At 42.3% G+C, this 26,659-nt stretch overlaps 2 protein-coding genes across 4 annotated transcripts in view; both read right to left on the bottom strand.

Annotated features, from left to right (window-relative positions):
* The window catches only part of STN1 (STN1 subunit of CST complex), a 39,989-nt gene extending 14,043 nt beyond the window's left edge, over positions 1-25,946 (bottom strand). Inside the window, exons 1-7 of one of the 3 annotated variants that reach the window (XM_012439607.3) lie at positions 25,905-25,946; positions 25,102-25,296; positions 17,435-17,530; positions 12,078-12,143; positions 3,985-4,146; positions 2,788-2,911; positions 1,470-1,641 (exon numbers count right to left, since the gene is read on the bottom strand). In XM_012439607.3, coding sequence (XP_012295030.1) covers positions 1,470-1,641; positions 2,788-2,911; positions 3,985-4,146; positions 12,078-12,143; positions 17,435-17,530; positions 25,102-25,234 — 753 coding nt within the window. In that variant the 5' untranslated portion in view covers positions 25,235-25,296; positions 25,905-25,946. The other 2 variants (XM_012439608.3, XM_012439606.2) reach the window with 2 other exon arrangements.
* On the bottom strand, positions 6,922-7,854 carry LOC110568727 (histone H3.3A-like). Its single transcript, XM_021673003.2, has one exon. The coding sequence runs from the start codon at positions 7,375-7,377 to the stop codon at positions 6,967-6,969; it is 411 nt and encodes a 136-aa protein (XP_021528678.2). The 5' UTR covers positions 7,378-7,854; the 3' UTR covers positions 6,922-6,966.
* Positions 25,947-26,659: the final 713 nt, after the last annotated feature.

The raw sequence follows: 26,659 nt of genomic DNA, 5'->3' as shown, positions 1-26,659 counted from the left end.
CCAGAAGGATATTCCAGAGACTAGTACTGGAGCCTGTCTCTGGGGAAAGGGAGTGAGAGGGAGGATTGGAAGAAACTGACGTTTACCTTTACACTTTGTGGGACGATTTGAATTTTTAAAAATCATTTATTCCTTTAATCAGCAAATAATTACTGAGAACCTGCTTTATGCCAGACCAGTTCTAAGCCCTGGGTAGAGAACAAAGAACAAGACAGACAAGGCCTCTGCTCTCACAGAACTTAAATTTGGATGAAGGAATAGGTAGGCAAACAAAAAAAGACCAGTGATGTCACAGATATGAAAACAGGGTGTAAGAGTGAGGAGCCACGTGGCAATCAGAGCAGATAGATGGCCAGGGAGGGCAAGGAGGGACATTTAAGCTGAGATCATTCCCTGGTGGGATAAAGAAAATAAATAAATGAGTCACGTTACAACAACAAACCTAAAACTGTAATGAAAGGGAAAGCTGAAAACCAATGTCTCAAATAATTCTTAATTCCAAGCAATACGTCAACACCAAGCAACCAAACAAGTTGCCTAAGTAATACTAGGGGTAAAAACATGGAGACAACTTTTTCTTTTTTGAGACAGGGTCTCACTCTGGGTGACAGTCAGGGGTGAGGGTCGCCCTGACTCAGACTCTGTCTAATTTTTGTATTTTTAGTAGAGGCAAGGTTTCACCATTTTGGCCAGGCTGGTCTTGAACTCCTGGCTTCGAGTCATCTGCCCGCCTTAACCTCCCAAAGTGCTGGGATTACAAGCGTGAGCCACTGCGCCTGGCCCCTCCTTACTTAATCTTATTATACTTAATATTTGAGTAGAAAAGAAAATAATAGTTTAAGGTCCATAGTACTAGGTTGTTAGTATTCATTGAGATGGATGTTTAATCTCAGCAGAAGTCAAGTGACAGAGTAGATGAGAGGAGGTATTATCCATCCAAGACGATTTATTGATCAGCAAAATGATTCTTGAACTGGAACCATGGTTTTTAATGACTTGCTGTTTTTCAGAATAAGATTAACCTATTGTGTGTTAGGAGTTTAAAGAAAGACCGAGTTGTATTCAGTCTTGTTTATAAGTAAAATTTCAAAGAACACTTAAGTAATTTTTTATTCCTTTTAGAAAAAGTTATCTCAGTTAGTCAGGCATGGTGGTACATGCCTGTGGTCCCAGCCACTTGGGAGGCCAAGGCAGGAGAATCACTATTCTGGGCGTCAGAGAGAGACTCTCTCTCTTAGGAAAAAAAAGATTAAGTAAGGAGGGGGAAGGGACAGGTCCAGCCTTATGCCTCATTTCAAATTCTTAGTGGTCAATGACCTTTCCAGAACAGAAATAATGTGTGACACCACCATCCTCTCTGTTCCATGGGTCAACTCTGTGAATCTTCATGCCATGATCACTTTTTCCCACACCCTGCAGCTGATCTGGGGCAGGGAACCAGAATTCTCACATGGGCATGCTGCACTCACTTGGTCGGAGCAGGCATTGTGAATCACAGGCTGATTGGCAAGGGACAGCAAAGACTCCACCATTTCCAGCTCCTGCTGGTAAAAGCTCTGTACTCTGTTCTCCATGAGGAATTCTTTGGCTTTTTCACTCAGCAAACTTGTGAGACTGGGTAGGTCCAGGGTGCCTGGATTGCTGCCAAGAGAAAGTTTTAAAGAGCTCTGCAGAAAGCCATCTCCTTTGCTCCTCTTTGGTGTATAAAAAACAGAAAGTTAGCTAGAAAATGCAACACTATATTGGTGTTTGTTTTTCATATAAAGGGTAATTCATACAGTGAACATCATGTGGTTGTACTCCAGGAACTAAGATATTCATGACAGATTAGGAGAAAAAAGTCAAACTGCAGAACAGCATGTAAGGTATGGTCCTATTTTTATATTAAAAAAAAAAAAAACAAATGTAAACCCATCAAATGTATGGGTGACTATTGATGCTTGTGTAAACACAGAAGAAACCAATTTAAAGACACGTGAACATTGTAACCTCCGGGGAATGGTGCTGAGGCAGGAGACAGGAAAATGGAGAATTTTTACTTTTTATATGAGTCTATAGTTTGTGCTTTTAATATACTTTTTTGAATGTATAATATATTCATGTTAAAAACCATGAAAGGGTAAGCAGTGAAAATCTCCTTTCTATCCTCCTCCTGTCCTATCCTCTGGTCCTCACCCCCTAGGGAGCTGCTGTTACTGGTTCTTTGCTCTCCTCTCAGAGTTCTTTTATGCATATATTAGCAAATATCTACACATTCTCATTCCTCCTGGGTTTTTTTTTTTCTCCCATGTAAAAGAGTAAAACCATCACAGGTTAAGAATGACCAGTGTAAGTTTTTTAAAAACAGGCTTTTGATCATGACATGCTATGGTATAATACTTTGATTATGAGGTGACTTGGTACAGTTTTCTTCAGGTTTCTTGCCTTGCGGTTCTTTGAGCTTCCTGGATCTGTGAGTTTCAAGTTTTTATCAAACTTGGAAAAATGTCAGCCATTATTATCTCTTCAAAGTGTTTTTCTCTGTTCCTGCCTCCACTCCTCCTTCAGTGACTCCAATTACACACATAATTTCCTCACAGTAACCTGAGGACATCTGTGCTATTATTCTCTTCACGTTACAGATGAGGAAACTGAAGCATAGAGAGGGTTAGAGGACTTGCCCAGAGCCCCATAGCACATAGATGGATGATTCAGGATTTGAACCCAGGCCGACCTCAGCATCTGGGCTTCCGCTGCTTGGCTTTCCTGCCATGGACACGTGCTCAGCAGTGATAAGGCACCACTTACCTTAGTGCCTCTTCTTTCTCTAGGGCTGAGCTGCGAAAAGGCTGGTCATAAACTTTCCTGTAAATAGTGGGCAGCTCAAGCATCCTTGCGATCTGAATGTTCCACAGTGGGTCATCCACTTTATCTAACAAGTGACAGGAAAAAAGACGCCACAGAAATTACAAATTACATTGAGATCTGTTCTTTCCCAGGCCCAAATTCCTGCTAGGACAACACTAAATGAGGTGCTGGGTGGGCCTCCTTCCTCATGAGTGCCCAGGGAGCATAAGCTAGATGCACTAAATGGTTCCCAATCATCCTGCATGAGGGAATGCGATGCCCTAAGTATCATGGGCTTGGCCAGGGCCAAGGAACCAGGAAAGCACATCAATGTATTGATTTGTCTCCTCCTCTGGTGGACAGCAGGGGCTGTCCCTGAGATTTCCAACTGAAAACTAGCCAGCACAGTGCAAAGGGAAGATGATGGGGATGTCATATTTCTGATTAGCTGTTTTCACTTAAAATTAATGGACTTAATGGTGTTCAGGAAATTTCTGGCCAGGCACAGCAGTGCACAGCTGTAATCCCAGCACTCTGGGAAGCTGAGGTGGGCGGATCTCCTAAGCTCAGGAGTTTGAGACCATCCTGGGCAACATGGCGAAATCCCATCTCTACAAAAAATACAAAAATTAGCTGGGTGTGGTGGTACATGCCTGTAGTTCCAGCTACTCAGGAAGCTGAGGTAGGAGAGTCTCCTGAGCCCAGGAAGTTGAGGCTGCAGTGAGCTCTGACTGTGCCACTGCACTCCAGCCTGGGCAACAGTGTGAGACCCTATCTCAAAAAATAAAAAATAGAGAAAAAATAAAGAAATTTTCATTATTTTGAAGAATATTCATATTCTGCCCCAATGGACTGACATTTTGAACTTCAAAGTGCTTTGTAAACTCTATTATGTCGTCCAAATAAACTTGCCAACCATATATTCTTTCCCAAGAAATGCCAACCCATTTTCTTTCCCAACTTATAATAACTCTCTTCAAAATAAAATTAAGAAATGCTGCTTTTCTAAAGAAAGCATGTTAAACAATGTAATTCACTCATTAAATATAGTTAAATCTTAACTGAACTTTTTGAAAGTTTGACTTCCAGCTGAACAACAGGTTTACTGAACGCACATCCAGAAAAACCACCAATTTGGTAGAAATATCTTGTGCTTACAGTAAGTTGTGGCATGAATCTCTCGCTCTTCTCTGTACGTGCGGATGCTGCCTCTGACTCGGATCGTGTCCCCAATTTCTATCTTTGTTCTCTGCTCAATGGTTTCTTGTAGCTTCTTAAGTTGTGAGGTTAAGCTGAGCTCTCTTGCTGCTCTTGGAGCAGCTATAGTTGTTTGGAGCCAGAGGGAAAGAGAAAAAGTTATAACACAATCACTCTACCACATCTGCGAGACAGTTTTAGGGTAAGACCAACATAATACGCTTATTTATTCTACTTCTGAGTAATTGTTCTACTGTAGGAAATCCACATAACCTTTTGGAGTCCTCCACTGAGAAAAAGGTATAACTGTAATTATTCAAGAGTAGGGTGAAGGGAACAGAGTCTAGACTGAAGTCCACCAGGCAAGTTCCGACAGGCTCCAGGGCTTCCCTCCTGCCTTATATTGCCAGAGCAGTCAACCAGCTCTGCACAGCCCCGAGACGAATTCTGTGCAATGAGTTCAGTGAAGTATGGTAGCAATAGCTTTAAACAACATTTCAAATGTCCTTGCGAGGAGACTTGTCCCACCTGAGTGCTCAACATCCCAATTTCTCACCTCTCTCATCTCTGTTGGGGAACTAGGCTAATCTCTCTCTCAAACACAGACACAGACACACACACACACAGACACAGACACACACACACAGTCTCTCTGTCTCTCTCTCACATACACATATTACTTAAAACTATAAACTCAAGCAACTTCATGATGAAAAGAACCCAATGTACACTCAATTCTAAATAACTTCTACCACTATTTGACTTCCAAATTGTATTAGTTAAGTAAGAAGACGAATTGTCATGAATATCTGGGTACTACAGGTGCTGTTCTAAGGACTTTACAATGTATTAGCACATTTAGTCCTCAAAACCACTCCTGCTTATTATTATCCCCATTTTATAGATGAGGAAATTGAGTCACAGAGAGGTCAAGCCACTTGCCCAAAACAAAACAGCTAGAGACAAGGCTGGAGTTTGAACCCAGGCAGTCTCTAGCTTCAGAGCCATTCCACTTACCCTTTATTCTCTGCTGCCTGCCCCAAGAAGATACTCACATTTCCCAGTTATAGCTGGTGGGTGTAAAGGACTTTATGTTCTGTTTTTCTGCCTACCATAATTTCAAATACACATATGTGTCCAAAGCAGCTACACAGACCAGCATTTTATGTTTATTAGAGACAAGGTCTTGCTATATTGCCCGGGCTGGAACTGAACTCATGGCCTCAAGCGATCCTCCTACCTCAAAATCTTGAGTAGCTGGGATTATAGGTACAGTTTTATCATTTTTTACTTTCGTTTTTGTCACTAGCACTGTATGGGGGCAGTACAGCTTAGCCATCAGCATTTGGCTATTGGAGTCAGAAACACCTGACTTGAATCTCAGTTTACCTCCTACTAGTTGTGTGACCTTGGGAGGCTGCTTAACCTCATTGCACCTCAGTTTCCTTTCTCCTTTTATGCTTCAGTTTCCTCAATTATGAAATGGAGGTAACAGTAGAGTCTACCTCATACATACAGTTGATATGCATGATCTAATTGAACACTTATATTCTGCACTTACCACAATTCCATATTTATAGGAAATTCTCAATAAATGTAAGCTACTTGTGATCATGAATAATTAAACCTTCTAGAAAAAGCATCCTGTTTTCTTTGGGGTCTTTCATTCAAGATTATTACTGGATAAAAAATTACAAACTGGTTTACAGTGCATTGCATATTGTCAGAATGCTTGCCAGAAAAAAATGATCAAGCCCCTCTGTTTTTAGACAATGTCGTCAGCCACGCATGCATGCTCACAACTCTTACACCAGCTTCAGTCATTTGGATTTTTAATACCTTAACAAATACATAATTATTCCATACATCTTATTTTGCTTTTAAATTGCAAGAGAGGCTGTCTCCTTATACAAGACGATCTACTCTCCGTATTTCTTTATACACAAGTCCTTCATCAAAATCAACCTAATACAATTTTGACAACTGTGGCCCTGTAATGTGCAGAGGCATTTTTCCTTGAACACTCCTACTATGCCCAGGGAAACAGCAACACAGGGAGCACAGAGAACTCTGTGCATTCAGTGAGTGAGAGGTAGGAACCTGGATGCAATCAGCATTACCGCTGCTCAGAGCTTACTGGGTTTCTTAAAAAAATCCCCAACTGCTACTTTTTCAAAAGGCTATCCCATCTGTGTTCCCATCCACAGGTCCTCTTCTACTTAGGCTGAATTTTAAAGGTATTTATAAATTTCACTGCCATTATGCAGACATTATAGGTAATAGTAAATGCTTCACATGGCACCACTGAAATGATCAGACTGATGGTTGGTCTGAGTAAAAGAGGCCCACCTTTCACTTAAAGGGGGAGCCAAATTGCCACAAGGAGGCTCAAGCTGTGTGATTTAATGAATATAATGTGAAGACTGGAGCCTGACAGAACTTCACTTTCAGTGTCTATTCCATTATGAAAGATAAATCCCCTTTAACGTTCTAATATTCAGGGCCAGGCAATCTGAACTTCACTCATAAGCTAAGTCCAAATGGTACATTCAATGTGACATTTATGGGAGCTAATATTACATTCTTTTTTTTTTTTTTTTAAGTCATAACCAATTTTATTGCAAAAGGACCCTGTACACATTTATCAATTCTAGTACCTTAATAGCTACCCAACAAGTCATTAACATACAGAAACATGCATCATGAGAAGCAAGAAGTATCACCCATCCCTTCTGCATATTAGCAACTTGTCACTCCTGAGCAACAGTGCTCACATCACTGAGGTCTGTGAACAGTCACTTTTCGCATTCATCCTGAGTGAAAGATGGAATGACTTAAGTACAAATGCAACATATTATAAACAATTTCTTATAAAAAAAGTCACAAATTAAACCAAAGTATTTTACAGAATTTACTACAAAACGCCATAAAAACTGCCTTCACTTAAGCTCTCTCTCCCCGTATCCGGCGAGGCAACTGGATGTCTTTGGGCATGATGGTGACTCTCTTAGCGTGGATGGCACACAGGTTAGTATCTTCGAACAGACCCACCAGGTACGCTTCACCAGCCTCCTGCAGCGCACCGATGGCAGCGCTCTGAAACCTCAGGTCGGTTTTGAAATCCTGCGCGATCTCCCTCACCAACCTCTGGAAAGGTAGCTTCCGGATGAGCAGTTCGGTCGACTTCTGGTAACGACGAATCTCTCGAAGCGCTACAGTCCCGGGCCTGTAGCGATGAGGTTTCTTCACCCCGCCGGTAGAGGGGGCGCTTTTCCGGGCGGCTTTCGTGGCCAGCTGTTTGCGGGGGGCTTTCCCACCAGTGGATTTACGAGCAGTCTGCTTGGTTCGGGCCATTTTCTTTTACCCAACGCTGAAGTTTTAGGCCACTTCTCCGACCACCGCTCCGCTTCTGCTACCTGAGGAAGAGCCGCAGTCGACAAGCGAAGAAACGACACTAACCCAACGAACGGCCAAACCGCTCTGCGCTCCAATATTACATTCTTATACTTTCACTAACTGGAACATGATTTTGACTCAGACTAAATTTTGTTTAAAAAATCAATCTTTGCTGGCTACCTTCCAATGGAAAGCTTTTAAACTAAGGGCAATTAAATTAAAAGGAGAGAATAGGCTGGTTGGGAACAATTTAAAGATGATGAGAATCATTTTTAGGTTTTCTCCTTGTACTCTTACCCTCTTGTTATATTTGCAAAGCAATCTTAAATTAAGACTACTCACTGTGATTGCTCATCCATTTATCTACTTATCGATATTTTAAAAATCTGACTCTCAGTATTAATAGCTGTCTTGTTGATTTAAAAAAATACTAAGTATAAGAATTACATATTTCTGATGATGCTATTTCTTTAAAAAAGAGTTAATTTTGAAAACTGAGACAATGTCTAAAACAGAGGTCTGCAAACTATGGCCCATGGACCAAATCCATCCACAGCCTGTTTTGTTTTGTTTTGTTTTGTTTTTTAATTTTTTTTTTTTTGAGACGGAGTTTTGCTCTTGTTACCCAGGCTGGAGTGCAATGGCGCGATCTCGGCTCACCGCAACCTCTGCCTCCTGGGTTCAGGCAATTCTCCTGCCTCGGCTTCCTGAGTAGCTGGGATTACAAGCACGTGCCACCATGCCCAGCTCATTTTTTGTATTTTTAGTAGAGACGGGGTTTCACCATGTTGACCAGGATGGTCTCGATCTCTTGACCTCGTGATCCACCCGCCTTGGCCTCCCAAAGTGCTGGGATTACAGGTGTGAGCCACCGCGCCCGGCCCACAGCCTGTTTTTTAAAATAAAGTTTTATTGGAATACAGCCATGCCCATTTGTTTATGTACGATCTACTTTCTATTATAATGGCAGCTCTGAATAGTTGAGAGACAGAACATAGGGTGCATGAAGCAGAAAATATGGTCCTTTACAGAAAAAGTCTGCTGACTCTCAACCTAGAACAAGTATGCATACTCAAACTATACCTTCTGACTAAAGATTGTGACAAAAATAAAAAATCTGCAAATGATTTTAATACTGTTACAGTTTCAATGTTTTTGTTCCCTCAAAAGCTCATGTGTTGGAAACTTAACCCCCAATGCAACCATGTTGGGAGATGGGGTCTAATGAGAGGTGTTTAGGTTATGAGAGCTCCACTCTCATGAATGGATTAAGGCCACTATAAAATGGGTTTGCAGAAGTGGTTCTCCTTCTCATGCTCTTCTGCCATGTGAGAAACAGCTCTCCTCCCCTCTGGAGGATGAAGCGCTCAAGACGCCATCTTGGAAGGGGGGAGCCGGACCTTACCAGACACCAAAACCTTGATCTTGGAATTTTTGGCCTCCAGAACTGTGAGAAATAAATTTCTTTCTTTATAAATTACCTAGTCTCAAGTATTCTGTAATTCTGTTTTGCAGCACAAAACAGATTAAGAAAAATACCTCAGACATACATAAAAATCCAGATACCTGATTTTCTCATAGGTGTATTTCTTGCCTATGAGATATCTGCCTAAAAACCTGTTGTCTCCCTTAAATCTATCTACAAACCTTCCTCACCAAAGCAATTCTATTGATTTAGATGTTCCCAGATTAGGAATTCGAATTACAAAGTTACATGAAACTGATGGCCAAATTCTAAATGTAAATACATCAGAAAATTAAGCAAATGAACATTCCATTGACTGGTATAGTCAAAGTACAAAGTTGAGATTCTGACACGTAATGGCAAAAAAGAAGAAACTATTCCAAGCATTAGATATTCTCACCATACTTAAAGCAAGTAGACAGATACCAGATGTTAGATATTAGAGCAGGCAGTGTTTGCTGAATAACCCCACTGTGCACGGCACCATATTGTATATGTTGTGAAACAGAGGAAAAACAAGGTTCCAGTTTTCATAGCTTCTCTAGAACCAAAAACCATCACCAATATTGCACAATATTCTTTCATATTATAAACTTAACCTTAAAAAGTATCTAAAAATCGGGCCGGGTATGGTGGCTCAAGCCTGTAATCCTAGCACTTTGGGAGGCTGAGGCAGGAGGATCACTTGAGTCCAGAAGTTTGAGACCAGCCCTGGCAACATAGTTAGAACCTGTCTTAAATTAAAAAAAAAAAGAAGTATCTAAAAATTATTAAAATATATTCAAGCAATTCCAAATGTTATTTAGGTTATAGTCAATGTGTTCACTATACAATTTTAAAGTTATTTTAATTTATATATTTTTTTTAATTGCATTTTAGGTTTTGGGGTACATGTGAAGAACATGGAAGATTGTTGCATAGGTGCACACATGGCAGTGTGATGCGCTGCCTTCCTCCCTGTCACCTATATCTGGCATTTCTCCCTATGCTATCTCTCCCCAAATCCCCACCCCCCACTATCCCTCCCCTATTCCCCCCCGACAGACCCCAGTGTGATGCTCCCCTCCCTGTGTCCATGTGTTCTCATTGTTCAACACCCGCCTATGAGTGAGAACACGTGGTGTTTGATTTTCTGTTCTTGTGTCAGTTTGCTGAGGATGATGGTTTCCAGGTTCATCCATGTCCCTACAAAGGACACGAACTCATCGTTTTTGATGGCTGCATAGTATTCCATGGTGTATATGTGCCACATTTTCCCTGTCCAGTCTATCATCGATGGGCATTTGGGTTGGTTCCAGGTCTTTGCTATTGTAAACAATGCTGCAGTGAACATTCGTGTACATGTGTCCTTATAGTAGAACGATTTATAATCCTTTGGATATATACCCAGTAATGGATTGCTGGGTCAAATGGAATTTCTATGTCTAGGTCCTTGAGGAATCACCACACTGTCTTCCACAATGGTTGAACTAATTTACACTCCCACCAACAGTGTAAAAGTGTTCCTATTTCTCCACATCCTCTCCAGCATCTGTTGTCTCCAGATTTTTTAGTGATCGCCATTCTAACTGGCATGAGGTATCTCAATGTAGTTTTGATTTGCATTTCTCTAATGATGAGTGATGATGAGCATTTTTTCATATGTTTGTTGGCCTCATGTATGTCTTCTTTTGTAAAGTGTCTGTTCTTTTGCTCACTTTTGAATGGGCTTGTTTTTTTCTTGTAAATCTGTTTTAGTTCTTTGTAGATTCTGGATATCAGACCCTTGTCAGATGGGTAGAGTGCAAAAATTTTTTCCCATTCTGTTGGTTGCCGATTCACTCTAGTGACTGTTTATTTCGCTGTGCAGAAGCTGTGGAGTTTGATTAGGTCCCATTTGTCTATTTTGGCTGTTGTTGCCAATGCTTTTGGTGTCAATGCTTTTGGTGTTTTGGTCATGAAGTCCTTGCCTATGCCTATGTCCTGGATGGTTTTGCATAGGTTTTCTTCTAGGGTTTTTATGGTGTTAGGTCTTATGTTTAAGTCTTTAATCCATCTAGAGTTAATTTTAGTGTAAGGTGTCAGGAAGGGGTCCAGTTTCTGCTTTCTGCACATGGCTAGCCAGTTTTCCCAATACCATTTATTAAACAGGGCCTCCTTTCCCCATTGCTTGTTTTTGTCAGGTTTGTCAAAGATTGGATGGTTGTAGATGTGTGGTGTTGCCTCCGAGGCCTCTGTTCTGTTCCATTGGTCTATATCTCTGTTTTGGTACCAGTACCATGCTATTTTGATTACTGTAGCCTTGTAGTATAGTTTGAAGCCCAGTAGTGTGATACCTTCTGCTTTTTTTTTTTTTTTTTTTTTTTGCTTAGAATTGACTTGGCTATGCAGGCTCTCTTTTGGTTCCATATGAAGTTTAAGGTGGTTTTTTCCAGTTCTGTGAAGAAGGTCATTGGTAGCTTGATGGGGATAGCGTTGAATCTGTAAATTACTTTGTGCAGTATGGCCATTTTCACGATATTGATTCTTCCTAACCGTGAACATGGACTGTTTCTCCATCTGTTTGTGTCCTCTCTTATTTCATTGAGCAGTGGTTTGTAGTTCTCCTTGAAGAGGTCCTTTACATCCTTTGTTAGTTGTATTCCCAGGTATTTTATTCTCTTTTTAGCAATTGTGAATGGCAGTTCATTCTTGATGTGGCTCTCTTTAAGTCTTAATTTATATTACTTAATGGATAACTTCCAAAGAAATCCTATCTTACCTTCTCAATCATAGAATTCCTGGTATTATTTGTTTGAAAACAGAGATTTTAGAAAATCTGGACCATGACAACACAGAAGTTAGTGGCAACCATGTTAGAGAAACAGTCCTCAAAATGTTCCTTGGTCAAGTATATGGCTGGGACAAGGGGATTGAGCCTGGCTAGCAATTAGGCTAAGATACCTTGACTTATGTAATATCGGGCATGGTCAAAATGAACTTCTGAAACTCCCTGTAACCTATTCACATTTCTGTAGGCTTAGGAAGAAGTGAGCACCAAAGAGATGGAAGAAGAAAAGCAACTGGCTCTCCCATGGCATCAGTTTTCAGAGCAGCCAAAGCTCTCATCAGTGGATAAATGTGAAAATTTAGCCGTATAGTTGTTTTGATGAATCACACTGAGTAAAATCTGTTAGTTAGGTGAAAAGCAAAGGGATGTAGCAAATAAAATTACCTGATGCAGACTCAGTACTCAACTTTTTCCAGCAGATGCAGTTTATAACTCCAGTGCTGTCATCCACTGCAAGAGAAATGTAAAAGGGTAGAAGAGAGATTTGGGCAAGGCTGGTGAATTAGCATGCTGTCATTGCATTCAGCCATACTGAAAGATGACCCCTTTCAATGGCCTGGAGAAGCAAATCTCTTATCGAACTCTCCTTCCACCTTTGAAACAACCTCTCACTGTATACAAGTATAAACTGCCTGTCTGCACAAGTCAATGTAATACACAAGCCCAGTGGGATATGATCAGCATTTCACTTACCCTACCTCAAGGTACTAATGTTTAGTACCCTCAAGGGTACCCATGATGCTTGTCTACACCTCTCTACTAAAAACGATGGTCTTAGGAAGTTAAGTACAAAAATTGAATGACTGCTTACGTACAAAATCAGCCTTTCTCTCCCACCCTGAAACAAGAGAGCATTGTGTGGTCTGTGGTTAGAGGCACAGGCACTTAGAGCACAGCCTTCTGTCACAGTCTCTTGGCTAGCATGCTGACTTACCAAGACGAAGTGTTCCAAGTTATTTGGCCTGGGTTTCTCTTTGTGAAAGATCTTTAGCCCAGTCCTCACCACTGCAGGGGATGTAAGGAAAGCCAAGCACATCACAGAAGGGTATCGTTTTATTTCCATAATAGCAAATAATTATATCCTGGCCACAAAAACAGTACTAGTCTGGCTATTTTAGTCCTGGGTTATCTAATTTTTGCAAAAAATATCAAACAATTCCCATTGTAGTTATATTTATAAACTATAGAAGAATTTGGAGATGTTTGCTAGGGGATAATAGGCATTTTCTCTTTGCCTAATTTGACAAACTCAGAACAGAAGTTGCTAAGCGTGGGATCAGTGGGTCTCATAATTAAAAAATAAATCATCAACTAGACCGTTGTAAAAGCACACCGTAATACTGAAGAAATATACGGCAACATTTTTGGCTGCTGGTCTGAATCCATGCTGAAGAAAAGCTAAAAAGAGTACTTCCTATAATAAAATAAATCCTAGATGGATTTTATTTAATATAAAACAGGTTAACTTAAGATGAGAAGAAAATATAGGTGAACACCTTTAACACTGGGCTTATAGTGAGTGGGGAGAGACTTCCTTAAGCAAAATCTTAAAATCAGAACTCATTAAAGAAAGTCTGATAAATCTGACCACCTAAAAACTAATGTTGGATAGCAATATTCCAAATGATAGGGTTAATGCTTTAATATATAAAAAGCTCATAGGGTGGACATGGTGGCTCATGCCTATAATCCCAGCACTTTGGGATGCCAAGGCAGGAGGATCACTTGAGCCCAGAGGTTCGAGATCAGCCTGGGCAACATGGGGAGATCCCGTCTCTACCCTTCAAAAATTTAAAAATTAGCCAGGTGTGGTGGTATGTGCCTGTAGTCCCAGCTACTTCGGAGGCTGAGGTGGGAGAATCGCTTGAGCCCAGGAGTTTAAGGCTGTAGTGAGCCATTATATGCCACTGCACTTCAGCCTGGACAACAGAATGAAACCCTGTCTCAAAAAATAAAAAATAAAGATCTCATATAAATTAATAAGAAAAAGATCAAGACCACAAGAGAAAAAGTGGCAAAGAAAAGAATATGCAATTCATGGAAGACATAAAAATGGCCAATAAAAATATGTCAGTAAGCTAAGTTCACTAGTTACCATTAAAAAAGCAAATATAAATAATTTATCAACAATGAAATTGACAAAGATTAAAAATACTGATACCCTCATATGTTGTTAGTGGGAGTATAAATTAGTAACACATTTCTAAAATTTAAATCTTAAAGAGTAAGTTTGGAAACATGCGTCAGATTGTGAACTGTAAGCCAGGTGCAGTGCCACATGCCTGCTACTTAGGAGGCTAGGGTAGAACTGCTTGAGTCCAAGAGTTTGAGGCTGTAGTGTGCCATGATCCCGCCTGTGAGAGTCCCTGCACTCCAGCCTGGGCAACATGGTGAGACCCTGCCTCTTAAAAAATGTTGTTTTAAAACGTATATATCCTTTGACTTAGCAATTACTTCTAGATAAAACAAAAACAAGTACACAGATATTTACATTTTACGAAAGGCTGTTCACTGTAGTAGTCTTTATAATACTGAAACTTGGAAATACCTGAATGTTTATAAATATGGAATTGGTTAAAAAAATTGCAATGATGTACTATATGAGAATAAAAAGATATACATGGCTCACTGTAAAACAGAAATATATAATCTAATTTATGTGCAACATTTAACTGTATTCTGACAGAAGTGATTTTAAGAGATTAAATGCTAACAGCAGTTTCTCTTGGAGTGTGGGGAAGGAACCCCACATTCAATGTATACGTTGACTGTAAGCCTAATTTCATAAACACTGAGAAAGAAATATGCATTGAGTACTAATGAAAGAGGCATTTCTACATTTCTTTGATATTGGGAACATGTTAAGAATATGAGGAAGGGTGTTCACCCAAACACTGACACTGTTTTGCCTGATTTATAGTATTTCACCTGATTTCTATATTCTTCATTAAAATTTTCTGTAGTTTGAAATTTTATCTTATAATGCATGGCTGGGCGCGGTGGCTCACGTCTGTAATCTCAGCACTTTGGGAGGCTGAGGCGGCGGATCACCTAAGTCAGGAGTTCAAGACCAGCCTGATCAACATGGTGAAACCCTGTCTCAAAAAAAAAAAAAAAAAAAGCATGACACTTCCAGGTATGCTACATCTCTGCAGTTGAAAAGCTTGATTTATAATAGAAAGTTAAAAAAATAAAAATTAGCAGGCCAGGAACAGCGGCTCACACGCCTGTAATCCCAGCACTTTGGGAGGTTGAGGTGGGTGGATCAATTGAGGCAAGAAGTTCGAGACCAGCCTAGTCAACACGGTGAAATCCATCTCTACAAAAACACAAAAATTAGCTGGGCGTGGTGGTGAGCACCTATAGTCCCAGGTACTTGGAAGGCTGAGGCAGGAGAATCACTTGAACCTGGGAGGCGGAGGTTGCAGTGAGCCAAGATCACGCCACTGCACTCCAGCCTGGGCCACAGAGCGAGACTCTGTCTCAAAAAAAAACAAAAAAACAAAAAAAAAACTTAGTATATGAACATTTGTCCTAGAGAATGTGAGGTCATTCTGGTCTTGACTATAGCCTCTCAACATTCTAGGTCTCAGCTGGAGTTGCTACCAAGTGTTCTGTGCATTCTGGGCACCGTCACCAACCCCCCAACTTCCTAGGTTTGTGACCACTCCCAGCAGACCCTGTGCCTTGGTGCCCAGAGATCTGGCTGCTGGAATGCCCCGAATGGAGGCATCTTTGCAGTGCTTTGCAGTGCTGCACAATGTCCTCAGCAGCTACGCAGCACCGCCTCGGCCACAGGCCTTTTGTTTCAGCTGCAGGATGAGTCAGTGTGAGCAGGAAGCACCCCCAGCACAGGCCTGTGGCGAATCAGGGGAAGCAGGACCCAGAGCAGCAGGGAGCAACCACCTGGTAGCTGGCCCAAAAGCCATGTTGTGCCTGAGGACAGCAAGGAGAGGGGCAGCTCTCCACAAGAACTAAAGTTGCAAAAGCCTCTCTACTCTCCATAATTTCAACAGTCAGATGCTTTTTATTTTCCCAAAGCCCACAGATGTGTAACGCTCCTCAGACGCTCACTCAGAAGGAAATGCTTATTGGAGAAGAGGCAATCATATTGCCTTAATCTTTTTATAATGGGAAAGGGGTTAAGTGAAGCTCCTTTAGGCACAAGCTTAATATCTAGCCTGGTTCCAGGGCCAGGATTTTAAAATCCTCAAACAGCCTCATTTATTTGATCTGAAAAACTGAAAACTAAAAATCAAATGCAGTTGTTTTTGTTTGTTTGTTTGTTTTGTATGGGTGGGGGATGGAAGAAAGAAGAGGGAGAGAAAAATCAAACTGAGTTATATGGAGACCACAGAACAGACCTTAGTCAGTAAACAGAAGGGACCCACAAATCTCCATCAGTGGAATCTTGAGCAAGTTACTAAGCCTTAGTTTTCTCATCTACAAAATGGAAATAGTATCTGTCCTTTCTATTTCAAAAAACTAGGGGGAGAATAAGATGAAATTATGCATATAAAAGTGCTTTGTAAACTGAAAGATGCTACTATTTTCATTACTGGCATTTGGAGAGAAAGCAGTCCACTATACCACAGTCACTGTACTGCCCACAGCTGGATACAGTGCAGGAACTTAGTATTTGTTGAGTTGTTTCGAGAAAAACAGGACCAATATCTTTGGTAAAATAAAGCAAAGAAGAGATTCAGTATGGGAATGTCTGACAGGATGATACTTTTCAGAATTAAAAAAATACATATATATACATATATATGCTAGGAAAAAGCAGAAAACATGAGAGCTTTTATCTCTCACATGTTATTTTATTAAAAGCACAAGATAACCATCTTCAGGAAAATGAATACATGTAAAGACAGGCAATGATATTGTATCTACAAATTATCAATCATGCAGGGACTGCCAAGAAATGCTCTTGGTCACAAAGTTCAGCTGCCTACTGTCTTTCCCCAAGAAGAGTAAGAATACAAATTCAAAGCATAGCACAAAAAGTAACAATGTCAATTTCAGCAAAGGTTTGGAATTTAAAGTTAAGTTTCCCACAAAATACCTAGCTTGGCCTCTTGACTACAGAGTAGCTTAGAGTTGTACAATGTATTAAATGCTTAAAAATCAACTCAATGAAAAAATAAAGACCTATTATACTAAAATCACATTCTAGCAAGTCTCTGGTATCCAAAATATAGAAACTCTTTATTAAGTTTCCATCATCATGAGGGAAAATAAACTTTCTGATAATGGATATTTACCTCTTTGAGTATCAAAATGCTTTTTGTTAACTGTTCTGGATATAAAGATTTTAAAATTATTTTCACACCTTCCTGTGTTGTTAGAGTCTACCTTAACATTAATCTGGTCTTTGCTTTTTAAAGCAATCCACATAACCATGTATTGCCACCCTTTGCTATTTACAGATATACCCTTGGGCATCAGGTGCCCCCTGTCCTGTCCAGTGGTGCTCCTAGGGGGCTGCAGTTTAATTCTTCCACTTCCTAGTGCCTCAGCAGCTGCCACTTCACTGAATTCATCAGTATCATTCCTACCCACTGGCTCATTTTATTCTTAGTCCATGTCTGGGGACTATAAGGGACACCCCATAGAGAAAGTAGATGCCCTTAGTGATAGTCTCCAGCTACTCTAAAGGGCTAGGGCTGCTGAAGTTCAGCTTTCAGCTCGCAAGGGTCTGCCTTCTACATAAACTCCATTTCAAACACAATTGTTCTTACCTCCATAACTGTAGAAAGCATCTCTTTCTCTCACTCCAATCACAGTTCCCAAGACATCTACCTGTTTTATTGGATGTCCATTGTACAAAAATACACCTAAAATTTAAAAAAAACAAAATCTATATAATGTATGATTACATTTTCTGCATCATTAAATGTTAACTTGTAGGGGGTAAGGGGGTATAAAAAAATCAGTGCCATGCTGTTTGCTGAAATTCTAGACTTAAGAATCAGTCCTTGACAAATGACAATGTGCCAAGGAATTCCAATGTCTTTTCCTCACAGGTCCTCAGTAGAAAGCCTGGCATTAAAGCTTGTACTAGTGCAGATGGGAGAAAACCAGCGTTGCCCAGCTAGATTTGGTTAATGCACCTCTGTCCAGAATGCTTACAAGGGGCCTGAAAACAGTCATTATACTGTGGGACCAAACACAGGACTATATTTGGAGCAACTAGAAGAAGGAAAGAGAAAGGAAACCATGAGAAAGGCTTCTTTGGCTTTTTTTTTTTTTTTAACAAGTACTTTTCTAAGAAACCAGTCATCATTTCTTTGAACTGGCAACAGCATTTTTTTAAAAAGACAGTAAGTAGGTTACAAAACGCTACCCTTTGGGGCCAGATTACAACCCCATAACTTCTCTTTTTAAAACTCTTATTTTCAAAACCTAGGCTACAGATGTTGGCAGGCAACTTCCTGCCAGAGTAGAAAGCTGAGGGGGGAACCTACCTACTGAGACCCAGAGGCTTCTTTCTGACCTGGGACAGGAGACAGAGGGGGTGCTCTATATCACTATTTGTACGCTGAGCAGAGTAAAGTTAGAACTGTTTTATAGAACAGGGCTGCCCCCACCCCCAGCTTACATGATGGTCTATCCTGGCTGCCAGGTACTTGTTTGTATTAGAGACAGACACCCTACAGGGCATGTGGAAGAGGAAGATGTCCCTGATAGTCTCAGGGCTGTCCTGGCTCCTGCAGGGCTTTCCTTCTGCCTGTCCCCCAGTAACCTAACCCAAGCTCCCTGCTTCACCTTAAGCTATGTGCACTGTGTTCCTGTCACCTGCAACTGAAGAGTGCTGTTCAATCTCTTTTCCAGCCTCTTTCCCCACCCCCATGATGGCTGAATTCTTTATTTTCAGAAACAGGTTATAAACTTTTATATGGTGATTTCCTTTTTCTTTTTTTAAATTAGACACAGGAGTCTCACTTTGTTGCCCAGGCTGGTCTTGAACTTCCGGCCTCAAGCAATCCTCTCATCTCAGTGTCTCAAAAGTGCTGGGAACCACCACACCTGGCCAAGTCCTTTTTAAAATAAATGTATGAAATCTAGACTGAGAAACAATGATCACCTCAGGCGTTTGGCCATCTTCCCTCACCATCAAGACTAGTCACAGACTCTATTCTCTCCATTCATGGGGGCACTTAGGGCCTAAATCCCAATGCCCCTTAGAACCCCCAGATGGTTCTGTTTCCCTTGTAGATAAAGGGACTGGAGAAGAGTCCAAAGAATGGACGAGGAACCTCTAAGCCTCAGTTACAGACAGATACCAGGGCAGTGAGATGTGGTTTGAAGAAATAAGAGGTGGCAAATTTAGCCAAAAGTAAGACCCTCTCCCTCCACAGACGCATACTTCTAAAGATGACTTGGTGGCTGGAGACTGTCCTCAGGACAACCCTACAGGCATGAGCTGAAGATGGCAGCAACAAGGAGGGAAGGAGCCTGTGTCACTGTGTCACCCCCAAAAGAGAGTCACCTCCATCCAGGAACACTTGAATTGAATGGGGACAAAGTGGTTCCACTGAAAATCCATGTTTTGGTTTTTGACTTTTTTAAAGATAGGGTCTCTGTCTGTTGCCCAGTGGCACAATTACAGCTTTCTGCAGCTTCAACTCCTGGTCTCAAGCGGGAGCCCAACTAATTCTTTTACTTTTTATAGAGTTGGGTCTCTCTCTGTTGCCCATGCTGGCCTCAAACGCTCAGCCTCCCAAAGCAATAGAATTATAGGTGTTAGCCACTGCACCCAGCCCATAAAATTTTAAGATGTAACCAGTTCCAACTGGCCTCTCCCGAGTTCTCACAATTGAAACCTAGTCTTTTCCATAACACCGCTGAAGAGACCCTCAGTTCTCTGCCCCTGCCTGCCTGCACTGACCAAATACAAAAGGACAGGGAGCCTGCAGAGAAGGGAGATCCCTGTGTCTTGTGTAGTCAAAGGCAGGCTTCCTTTCAGCAGAAGCAAACTTTAAACCAGGAGAATAAGCCTCACCCAGGGATGCCCTCTACTGCAGTACACCCCACCACTTTGCCTTAGAGTGCCTATATGCAGAGCAGGACTGAGGCATGGTGCTGCTTTGGTCATCTAGGTTTGCTGCAGGGCCAGGTGACCTGAACTCCAGGCTAATCTCTGGCTGTGCTCAGCCCTTTCTGCCTCCCCAAATGTTCTGTATCACTATTTGTAACCGGGGCAGAGTAAAGTTAGAGAGAACTGTTTCATATTTCATAGAACAGGGCCGGCCTCCCCCTACTGCAGCCTATGTGATGGTCTATCCTGGCTGCCAAGTACTTGTTTGTATTAGAGATAGACACTCCACGGGGTCTGCTGTGGCCCATAGCACACAGGCAATCAGAGGCAGAAACAGAGCCCTTTGGACCCACAGAGCGCTGGCTGTCCACCACTGAAACGTCTTTCCAGTTGGTCAAGAAGCAGCAGGATGCTCTGCTGGTGATGTCTGAAAGTCCCAGGACTCTTTGGGTCTCTGTGGAGATCCTAGCATGTACCACTGTCGTGGTTTTAATAAATAGTGAAAACACTTTCAGCTGGGGAAAGAATGGACTAAAAGGTATTTTTCCTGCATTGAAGTCTATGGGAAATGCACTGAGAAGACTGGGCTAATGGCACAGCCAATGAAGTCCTCTAGTCACCTTCGATGGAAGCCAGTCATCCAATGCTACAAGCTTTGTATGTAGTAACACTTAATAAAAATCTGAATAGGTCTTCACTTGTGGACACAGTAGACTTTCTTGAAAAAGGACAGAAAAGTGAGCCCTGTGAATTTTCATCTCACGTACCGACAACAATGACTTGTCTTTGAGGACAGACATGGTCACTCAAGATGCAACAAAATCCTTCCAGTTCCAAGTGACTGATGCAAAAAAAAAAAAAAAAAACCATCTTAAAAGCATCACAGAACAATGGAGAAAGAGATCAGAAGAATATAACAGGTCGTTTGAATTTTAAAACTCGGAGAAAAGCAACTGAGGAGGAAATACACTGCTTAGAAAGAAGAAATTTCTCCAAGTCTATAGAAACGTGAACTGCACTTATCAGTTGCACAGCCTCTACAACAAGATGGCTGAAGACATGGAAAAAAGCGGTAGAAAGCCATTTTCTTCTATCAAAGCAATCCTATTCTATAAGAAGAGAGTTCAAGAAAGTTGGATGGCTGCTCTGTCGACTGAGAGAAAGCTCAATGAACTAAGAAAAGAAAACGGCAACAAATACTAGATAACAGAGCTCATGTTCCAGCCTTTCCCAAGTGGCCCTTGTGTTCCTGCTGTTCCACATGCAGCCCACAGAGGCCTGAAAGCATCAGAGGACCCCCTGGATCATCAGGCCCCCAAGAAGGAGGAGGATCTAGCTGTAAGAGCTCAGGGTTCAGGGTCACAGGCAGGTTGATTCAGATTTCAAGCAGCTGACCCTGAACATCCACAACCACAGCAAGACATTTGACTGTTTTCTCTTTTTAAAAGTACTTTTGACTCCTCACTTTTTAGTTTAACTGCTGTTATTTAATAGATGCTATCATTGTTATTTATGTTTGATAGCATTAAAACACCTAAGATAATGTTTTTCAAACAGATTTAATGTAATTCTTATTAATATATTATTTCTACTTCATTGTACCCACTAGAATAATAGAATAAGTATTATATACTGATTTAAATTTAAAAGTATTATTTAACCCATCATTAAAGTTCAACACAGAGATATTTAAAACAATAAATATGACTTCTCTATGTTATGAGCTATTATTAAAAATACATTTTTTTTTTTTTGAGACAGGGTCTTGCTCTATTGCCCAGGCTGGAAGGCAATGGTACAATCACGGCTCACTGCAGCCTTGACCTTCCAGGCTAAAGTGATCCTCCCACCCCTGCCTCCTGACTAATTGGGACTATAGGCACTGCTTTTTAAAAATTAGACATGGAGTCTCACTTTGTTGCCCAGGCTGGTCTTGAACTCTGAGGTCAAGTGATCCTCCCACCTTGGCCTCCTAAAGTGCCGGGATTACAGGCATTAGCCACTGTACCTGGGCTATTTCTTTTTACTGCAAAAAAAGAAATAATAAGCCCACAAAAATCTAAATACTACCACAATCAAATTTCACAGTATTTTTCTTAGTTTAACTCTAAATTCAAATTTAGGGGACCCGACATTTTGCAACCATTTTGTGATGCAATTCTGATGCTAACTACTCAAAGTTAGGTTAAATTTCACAGGTTAAGGGCACAATCCTCCAAAATACTGCCCTCACTTGAGTCATGAGTCCCAAGTTTTATGAGGGTCTTCAGGTCATCTGCACTTCTGACCAGCTGGTTATAAATTTGGGGGTTCCTAATACTCCGTCAGGTTTGATAATTTGCTAGAATGACTCACAGGACTCAGGAAAGTGCTATACTTATGATTATAGTTTCATCCATGAAGAGTACAAATCAGGGCCAGCCAAATGAAGAGATGCCCAGGGAAGGGTCTGGAAGGGCACAAACACAAAGCTTCTGTGTCCTCGACACATCACCCACTGACACATGATGATCAACTATGGAAGCTCGCCTGACCCTCGGTGTCCAGAGTTTTTACTAAGGTCTCATAAGGTAGGCACAACTAACTGAATTATTGGCCACATAACTGAACTCAATCTCTAGTCCCTCTCCCCTCCCAAAAGGTCGGATTAATATGATCTGGCTCAAAACTCCAACTCTCTAATCAAACAGTTGGTCTTTCAGGCATAGACAGCCCCCACCTCAAACTATCTAGGGGTCTAGCACGAGCCACCTGATTCACATAAATTCAGGTGTGGTTCAAGAGGCCACCATGAATAACGATGACACCCCCAGCACTCAGGACACTATAATAATTTAGATGTTACCCTGCAGGAACCAAGGGCAAAAGGCAGCCAAATTCTTTATTATACAACACATTCATTTCATACTTTATCAATATTTTTGGGGTTTGTCTTTGTTATTTTAAGATTTTCTTTGCTGTTTAAACATTCCTAAATTTTATGCAGTCAAAATTTTTGTCTTTATGATAAACCAAACCAAACACCTAGGTGAGTGGAATTTCATATATAGTCTAAAGCAGTGGTCCCCAGCCTTTTTGACACCAGGGACTGGTTTTGAAGAAGACAATTTTTCCAGGGATGGGGATTGGGGGAATGGTTTGGTGATGAAACTGTTCCACCTCAGATCATTAGGCATTAGATTCTCATAAGGAGTGCGCAACCTAGATCCCTCACACGTACAATTCACAGTAGGGTCTGCGCTCCTCTAAGAATGTAATGCTGGCCAGGCGCTGTGGTTCACGCCTGTAATCCTAGCACTTTGGGAGGCCTAGGGGGGTGGATTGCCTGAGCTCAGGAGTTCAAGACTATCCTGGGCAACATGGTGAAACCCCGTCTCTACTAAAATACAAAAAAAATTAGACAGGTGTGGCAGTGTGTGCCTGTAGTCTCAGCTACTTGGGAGGCTGAGGCAGGAGAATCACTTGAACCCAGGAGGTGGAGGTTGCAGTGAGCCGAGATTGCGCCACTGCACTCCAGCCTGGGCGACAGAGCAAGACTTTGTCTTAAAAAAAAAAAGAAAAAAAGAAAAAAAAATGTAATGTCGCTGCTGATCTCACAGGACGTGGAGCTCAGGCGATAATGCTCACTGGCCAACCGCTCACCTGCTGCTGTGTGGTCCATTCCTAACAGACCATGGACCAGCAATGATGTGTGGCCCCAGGGGTTGAAGACCCCAGGTCTAAAAGTATCCACTCTGTAAAATTATAGTTGATGTCTGCTTCAACTATGAAGTTTCAGTTTTAAAACACCTTGGAAACATTCTCGCCAGTGATAAATCAAAGATCACTGGTCCTGTTTTTGTTGGTTTGTTTTTAATACATCATAAAGTCCTTTGCCTACAGGAAGAGTTAAGCCCCTATCATGTCCTTGGTACCTGTTTGCTCACCCGCAGAAGATCATTAAGCAAGGAAAGCTAGGATTTGGTGTGAATTAATTTCTTTCTGAAGAGATGAGCTATGAAGAATAACAGACTGGAAAATGGAAAACTGTGGAGGAGGCTGGCTACCTTCCAAGCGGAAAACAGACCATTTCAAACAATAGTTAGGAAATAAAGGTGTGGTGAAAAATCTGCACAAAAGGTATTAGCATAAGGTCATCCAAGTATATTTGTACATTTCACTGGAAACAAACAAAACCTTATCTCATTAAAACTGTGGATGCTTGAGATTCTTGACTATTTCTGACTCATAGCTTGTTATTCCGAAGGCCCCTTGACTGGTAACTTCACTCAAAATAGTGAAGGAAGTTTAACCAAACTTCTCAAATAGCACAGTAAACACGTGACAATCTACCCACAGCTACATGAATTATTTAAATCTACCTCAAACTATATTTGTTATATTTTTAGGTATGATAAGCCTGTCTCTAATAACCACTAATCTAATACAAAAAAAACCTTTTTTTTTCCTTCCTGATATGGAGTCTCACTCTGCCACCCAGGCTGGAGTGCAGTGGCACGATCTCAGCTCACTGCAACCTCCACCTCCTGGGTTCAAGTCATTCTCCTCCCTCAGCCTCCTGAGAAGCTGGGACTACAGGTATGCACTACCATGCCTGGCTAATTTTTGTATTCTTTAGTAGAAACAGAGTTTCACCATATTGGACAGGCTGGTCTCGAACTCGACCTTGTGACCTGCCCACCTCAGCCTACAACGTGCTGGGATTACAAGCATGAGCCACAGCGACTGGCCCCCAAAAAACTTTTAAACTTTACATGTATAATGCCTTGTTGCTTCAACTGCTATTTTTTTTAGGGCCAACTATATGCCAGGCACCGTTCTAAGTCCTGGGAATACACAGGTGAACAAGGCAGATGATGTCCTTCCTCTCAGGGAGTTAGTAATATTTTGATTCTGCTTAATTCAAAAGAAAACAAATCTCCATTAGATAATTACACAGGGTTAAGCTCCATTTTTACAAAGAAACCTAAACTTTGCAGAATGTGAGTCACATGCCCAGGCCAGATAAGTGGCACATTTAGGAAAGGAGCCAGGCCTAGGAATGCCTGGCCCAGCGATCTCTCCAACAGGAGCAGGCCCAAAGAAAAATAAACGAGCATTTCAAATATGAAAGACCCTATATGCAGGTAAAAAGCTCAGTACAAAGGTTACTCTCCCAAACACCTATTTAAAAAAAAAAAAAGATTTAGACTTTTTTTTTTTTTAACCTTGCAAATAAATGAACTCATGCAAACGTCCAAGCGAGGTCACTTTCAAAGCCTGCAGCAGGGAAGGCTCTCCTAAAAGCCTCTAATCCCAGCTTTCTAAGACTTTGGGAAAGGGGGCAGATGTAGTCCAGGGCATCCATCAGGGTGGCCAGCCACATACCTGGCACCTGGCGGGACTCCTTCAAGTCCAGGATATCCCTGATGTAGAGTTTTGCAAAGGCTAGAAACACAGGATCCAAACCCCACAAGAGGGAAGGGGTCTCCTCTTCACACCGGCTGGATCCAGGCTGCATCAAGAGGCTGGGCTGTGGCTTCCAACTAACCCTGGGAGGTTCTGCATCACTGAGTCAAGCATCTAGACAGGACACAGAAATGAGGATGCAATGCGTTTAACGTGAGTGAAAGTGGCACGGCCCTGACGCTGCTCCCAGGTGGGCGTCCAGGACTCCAGGAGGCGTGAACCCGGGGATCCAGTGCCCTGTCAAACTCCATGCCACGGGGCGTGGAAAGAGGCGTTCCTCGCGTCAGGACGCCTGCGTTCCATTATGGTTCTCCCGCTGTTCTCCTTCCCCCAAAAAACCAACTTCGGAACGGCTAAACAACTTTTCACTCTGGGAAGCTACGTCCATACAGGCGTACCAGACATCGCTTGGGGTCCAGGGAGGAACGGGAACCCTCGCAGCCCTGCACGTGTTGGGGCACAGTGGATGGGTCTGATTGTCGCTCTGTCCTAAACCTTCCGCTTTTGGGGAAGAGCCGAGAAAAGGAGGAAGAAAGATACCCAAAAAATGGACCCACTTGTAGCCCCACCCACCGGCTGCAGCTCCAGGAGCTCTGAGACCCGGCCCTTCCGGCGCTCGGAACAGCGGACGGCGACCGCCCCACCCAGCGCAGGAGCAGTTGGCGGAGGTCGCCTCTGGAGTTCCGGCCCGAGCCCGCCCCCCGGCCCCGCCAGGAACCAACCCCATTCTCCGCGCCAGCGCATTTCCTTCCTGCGGCAGCGCCTCGCCACGGCTCCACCCCTTCTCTCACGAAGTCCCGCCTCGTTCCACCCAAGCCCCACCCATCCCCGCGGCCACGCCCCGTCCCACCCGAAGCCCCGCCCCATCCCGCCACGACCCCGCCAGGCGCTCGGCCCCATCCCGCCGAAGCCCCGCCCCGTTCCGTGCGGTGCCGTAGCGCGGCGTCCTTTTGGCTCCGGCAGTGCTGAAGCGCCGCTCCCGTCCTAGCTTCTACCGCCGAGGCCTAGGAGCCGACCCTGAAATTCCTGCCGATCTAACGCCGCCCTCCAAGTCACCTTTCACCCCTCCTCCCGCCGGTGGCGGGACCCTGAACCCGGGCCTCCTAGAGGTTGGGGCAGGATCAGACTATTTTTCTTTTTGATTCTTGATATGTAAAACAAACAAAAAGTAGGCAGTGCCACGAGTACATTTTGGCATATTTTAAATGTTCATTTACAGGTGGTAAGTGACCTGACACACGCACTTAGGACTCTACAGTTTCACTTGGAGATGTCAATATTAAATTTGAGCCCTCGAGTGAATGTGAGGTCTTGACCCTGTCAGAGACTAGCCGTGCAAAATCGTGACAATACATTTTGTCTCCTTTCTCCTTGTTGGGTCTACAGTCTGGAAGGTTGTGCACTTAAGAACTTTGAAAAACTGGCATTTTGGTAAATCATGGCCACCTTGATGGTGCTTAGTCCCCAGAATTTCTAT

The sequence above is a fragment of the Aotus nancymaae genome, unplaced genomic scaffold (assembly GCF_030222135.1).
Source record: "Aotus nancymaae isolate 86718 unplaced genomic scaffold, 86718_ANA_hifiasm-v0.15.2.pri h1tg000010l, whole genome shotgun sequence".
Lineage (NCBI taxonomy): Eukaryota > Metazoa > Chordata > Mammalia > Primates > Aotidae > Aotus > Aotus nancymaae.
This window is presented reverse-complemented; position numbering and strand designations above follow the sequence as displayed.

Coding starts and splice junctions, on each gene's coding strand:
- LOC110568727 (XM_021673003.2), bottom strand. CDS start 7,377: ATGGCCCGAACCAAGCAGACTGCTCGTAAATCCACTGGTGGGAAAGCC.